Below are 5,470 nucleotides of genomic sequence, written 5' to 3'. Positions count from 1 at the left end.
AGTAGAATACATTTCAGCTTCATTATGCACTACTCAGATGCTCTGGATGAAGAATCAACTAGAGGACCTTCAGATATATGAGAGTGACATTCCTATTTTTTGTGACAATATTGTTCCCATATGTTTAAGTAAGAATCCTATTCTGCACTCCAAAGCAAAGCACATAAAAATTAAACATCATTTTATCAGAGACTATGTTCAGAAAGGGGTAATAACTCTAAAGTTCATTGTTACAGACCACCAATAGGTTGATATCTTCACAAAACCCCTAGCTAAAGATAGATTCTCCCTCGTTCTGAAACATTTAAACGTGGCAGATTACCCAGAATGATTCTAAAACTTGTGCTCCTTCTCTGAAGCGTCAAAATAGGCTATACCTTAAAATCTATCTGGCATCTGGTTCTGATTCTGATACTTCTACCAGTTAGATGTAATCTGAATCAGAAATCCTCTGGAGCAAAAACCTCTTGGTTTTCTTGAGGTCAGATACATCAACACGTGGCCTCTCTTGCGTCTGATCTTGGATCTTCTAGACAACTGTCTAGCACAGAACTCAAGAGCCATACTATTGAGATCTCCTCGAGCAGTGTGCATATTTTTGGGATTAGACATCCATCATTAGCTGAAATTAATTCCCCTCTTGCGTGTCAACTCAAACTTCTCTACAAATTAATTTATGTTGTTTACTATTCTCAAACAATGATGTCGTTTTGCATGATAACTTTTGTGTATATATTTGTCACAACTCCGACTCTCACACTTTTTCACTCACAAACCCACAGAAACCCCTTGTTACCTAAACTATCTCCAAGGCTTTTCATCGTTACTCGTATTCTTTAACATTCATCTTCTTCAAATGGACTCTCAATAAAAACAAGTGTACAACTACTCACAACAGATGGAAGCTACTGAATAACTTGCTAACACTCCTCAGTAAACCTCTACTGAAACTGCCACAACATCTATCAATGCCTACAAGGAACCTTATGTTCTTGATCGTCCAACACACATCAACCTAGCAACACCTTTTGATAAGCTAGAAGTCTTGTGTGAGTCTCTATTCGATTTTGATAATATGAAGCTAAATGGAGTCGGCCTCACTGAAGAACTGAAGAAACAGGGATGGGAAACTTACTTTCAGAGGCTTTATGGTCCCATTTATACTTTTCTGGTCAAGGAGTTCTAGAGATTCACAAACTACGATGACCAATGTATTGTCTCATATGTTCTGGGTGTGAAGATGGTCATCATTAAAAAATCAATTGCAAAGCTTCTGAACATGGAGAAAACTATGAGAAGAAGAATCTACAACATAAACCATATGGCTCAATACATGTCTCAGGAAATTGCCCCCATCATCTTCAAACAAGGCTCTGACGGCAGATCCTCCAAGAACAAAGAACTTCACCAAAATCTGAGAGTTTGGTTGAAGATCATTTTGGGTACCATTCACCACCGTCCAACGTCAAACTCTTCAAACTACATCAACACCGACCAGAAGTGTATCCTTTACTGCCTTCGCAAAGGATTGAAGTTGAATCTCCCTATGTTACTTTTCAAATACCTAAGGGATTCAGTCAGAGACACAAGGAATCACATGAAACCCAGAAACTACATCCCTCTTGGCAGACTCGTTTCTGATGTTCTGATTGAAAGCGGATTAGTGGACCATATGATATCCCACAATCTGATGGAAGATGTGACTGTGGACGTTGGCAAACCTCTGAAAGCCAGGAATCTGAAAAGCATGGGGGTTATTGAAAGGGTCTTAGCAAGACGAACTCTAGATACGTCTTGTGAAGCTCTGAAGGACCAGAGAAAGATTCCAAATGTTCTCTATCTATTCTCCAAGATAGATCCTCCAGAGGTCATTGCCTACTACCTCCAGGATCTAGCAACTCAAGGAGTTGACATATCATAATTCTCTGTGGATTGGCTACCTGAACATCCACCTAACTTCATGAAGAGAATGCGAAAGCCTTCTGAAAGGAAGTCGAAGAAGAAGACTCTGAAGCTAGGAGAACCATTTGAAACCAGACCGCCTGTGCCTCTGGTCTCCTCCACTTCAAGTAAGTTAGTTCCCTCTAACACTCTCTTACACTCTAATTTAAAGCAACTATCTTCCTCTCTACCTCAACCATCCTCCACCTACACAAATTATGAACCCATAACCTCCACTTCAAATCCCTCTGAACCTCATAACTCTAACCCACCCTCACCTCCCCTACAACCTTTTAATCTCACCACCACAACACTCCCCGTCTCTAAGGCCTTACTCTTCAACGCGCCAATCTCACCTCCCTCTTCAACTCCCTCCTCTACACCTTACTATGACATATCTTCTGACTCTGACCAGCCAGAACCAACGGATCCTCCATCCCTAACACTTGCTCAACTCCAAGCCAACATTCTTTCTAATCAAAACCCATTTGAGCCAGAAACAGCAATCCCTTCCCCATCTGAACACCCAACAACACCACAATCTGAACCTCAACCCATATCAACTTATGAACTTCCCACCGAACCTCCCTCTGAAGACCCTATTACACAAACATCTAACTCTCCCACTGAAACCAATCCCACGCCTCCAGAAACTATCCTTCCCGCCTCTGACCCTGAACCAACCTTCCCCACCCTGGAAGCGGCAGTTGCTTTATTTTCTGAGTCTTTGGCAGAGAAGCTCAGATCAATGTCTGAAAACACCAAACTAAGTGATAATCCCTCTGAAGTGAGGATTCACTAGAATAGAGTTATCAGATGGATGACATCTGAGGTATTCAAGCTGAAAGGCCTCTCTGAACAAGTCAGAAACGACTTCATCAGAGAAGATGAAGAAAGGCTCGAGGCTCGTCTGGATAGAGAAGATGAAGAGAAAGCTCACCAGGAAGCTGAAGAAAAGGCAAGACTATAAGTTGAAGAGAGAGCAAGGAAAGAAGCAAAATACAAGGCCGTCGCTGAAGTTAAAGCCAAAGCCAAGGATAACACTAAAGAAGCAGCACACATTGCTGTGGAAGAATCCGCCAAGGCAAAGAAAGTAGTTCTGACTCAGGGTGAGTCATCTGCATCTGATCTCGCTCCACTGGTGCTGAAGACTCTGGATGAACTCCAGAAAGAACAACATATTATTAGAGCCAGACTGGACCAACAGGACTCTGTTAACTCCAACATTCAAAATCTACCGACTCAACTGCTGCAGAGGATGCCTCTTCCTCCAAACCCTTAGCCACCTTAGGATTTCTGCTACTTTTCTCTAAGTGTTTTAGCTTCTATGTTTTTCCTCTCAGTATTTTTTTGTTTTGTACCTGTTTCCCTTATCAATGAAGTTTTGTCTTGCTTTAACTATTCTTGACTATGTCTTTTTGAGTCAGACAAAAAGGGGGAGAAATAATTCAACAGACTTCTGATGAAATAAATATCTAAGCCTCATAATGCACTGCTTACATTCCAAAAATATCTTGTTGTCTAAGTTTTTGCAAGAAAGATCTGAGTAAAGCATCTAAGAAACAAGCTAAGCAACATAATAAGATCTGGTAAGAAAGTCTAAAGCCTCTAATATCATATTCAAGGGGAGATTGTCTATCTCAGGGGGAGTCACAATACATCTGAGTCTATAACTACCTTCCCTTTATTATTATAAAGTATCATTATTTCATCAACAGTCTGTAGTTTTGTCATTATCAAAAAGGGGGAGATTGTTAGAATAAGATTTTGATTCTACAATTGATCTTTAAGTTTTGATGATAACAAAGGATGAAACATTTTGGTACCCTGAAAAAATTCTCTAAGTGTGCCGGGCTCTAAGGATTAATTCATCTGAAGAAACAAAGGCTAAGCGTTAAGCAAATCCAAAACAGCTGAACTAACAACTGAATATGTCGCTCTGATGACTCAAGGCTCTGACCTTCTGCATCTGAAAGATCTCTCATCTTAAGCCGCTAAGGCTCACTACATCTGAGGAATGTAAAGTCTAATATAACTCAAGAGCTTTTAATAAAAATATCAGGCAACCATCTGAAGAATACGAGATCTGAGTAAAGTATCTGAACTCCGCACACTTTAACTCTCACCTATCATAATAGATCAAGACTTAAAAGCGAAGTATTCCATAATGGTATAAATCTATATATGGAGAAAATTAAGTACTCTCCTAAACATCTATGGAAAGGACAACAAACTTAATGGCAATTAAGTTTCATCATAAGCAAAGATATCAGCATCAATGCATCATCCAACGGTATCATCTCCAAGCACTATATAAAGGTCTAACCTTCATCATAACAACACACGGAAATATTCAACAAGAATTCTACTCATTACAAATTCAAATACTCACTAATTCTTGCTTCACTCTTTCACACGAGATTTTGCTCATCAGTGTGAGATTTAATTGTTCTTATTATGTTCATTCTGCTTATCTAGAAGCATTAAACACCTTTTGTAATTCTTTAATATTTGTTGTAATATTTCCTCAAGTGACTTGTGAAGTCTATAAACTTGAGAGGGCTAAGAGATCTTTGGACTCTTAGACATTGTTGTAATCTTTCAAGATTAGTGGATTAAGTCCTTTTTGAAGGCGAAATCACCTTGGTAGGGTGGACTGGAGTAGCTTTGAATTTCAAGCGAACCATGATAACTTCTGTGTTAATTGTCTTTAAAGTGTGTGTGCAGAAACTCCAAAAGTTTTTATTGTCTAAAAATAATTCAAACCCCCAATTTCTTGTTTTTCTCTACCTTCGGTAACTTTGGGAAGGGGATTATCTCAAATCAGAGTGAATAAGAGAAATAGAACCTAGAAAAACCTAAAACAAAACACGATGGTTGAAAAATAAATGATTGTTAAAAGTATAGAACAAGTCATGTACCTGATTTGGAAATTAGAAATGATGAAATCATATAGGGAAAGAGTAAAGGATACAGAGAAAATGTATGATTGTTTCCTATAAAAAATCATTGATCAAGAAATGGAGAAATTGCAACACACTAAATGAAATGAAGAACAACAAAATGATTAGTGAATTCAATATTGATGGTAGAATAAAGTTTAACTTAGTTTTCCTCAATTGATTTATCTCCCAATTGATAATGGTGATGATTCTGATAGGCACGAAAAGTTGAAAGTGTTTAGGATATATATGAAAAGTTGTAAGTGTTTAGGATATATATGAAAAGTTGTAAGTGTTTAGGATTGATGCTTTTTATCTCTTCCCTTTGGAATGTAAAAGGTTTCATTACAAATCTGTAGATTTTATGACTTCCTCTAGGTAATAGAGAAGATCCGTAATAGAGAAGGGAGTTTCCATACCCCAAAATTTTCCCTACCTTTTGTAGTTTTTGTCTGGCTTATTTCCCATTGCATCTGCATATTCATCCATCATAGCACATTCATTTACAATTGTATTTTTAAAGAAACATAATTAATCCAAAGGTTTTACTAAAGTGGTACCGGCACAACAATATTGGTTTGTTCATT

General features: G+C 38.2%; 1 protein-coding gene across 1 annotated transcript; it reads left to right on the top strand.

Moving 5' to 3' along the window:
- The first annotated feature begins 1,969 nt into the window (after positions 1–1,969).
- LOC127123023 (proline-rich receptor-like protein kinase PERK12) lies at positions 1,970–2,743 on the top strand. The gene has a single exon (XM_051053289.1). It carries the CDS (start codon positions 1,970–1,972, stop codon positions 2,741–2,743), a length of 774 nt encoding a protein of 257 aa, XP_050909246.1.
- The last annotated feature ends 2,727 nt before the right edge of the window (positions 2,744–5,470 follow it).

Source organism: Lathyrus oleraceus, chromosome 2 (assembly GCF_024323335.1).
Source record: "Lathyrus oleraceus cultivar Zhongwan6 chromosome 2, CAAS_Psat_ZW6_1.0, whole genome shotgun sequence".
Taxonomy (NCBI): domain Eukaryota; kingdom Viridiplantae; phylum Streptophyta; class Magnoliopsida; order Fabales; family Fabaceae; genus Lathyrus; species Lathyrus oleraceus.
The sequence above is the reverse complement of the archived record's forward strand: the minus strand, read 5'-3'. Positions and strand labels throughout refer to the sequence as shown.

Excerpts from the sequence above, each read along its gene's own strand:
- LOC127123023 (XM_051053289.1), top strand. The coding sequence starts at position 1,970 with ATGCGAAAGCCTTCTGAAAGGAAGTCGAAGAAGAAGACTCTGAAGCTA.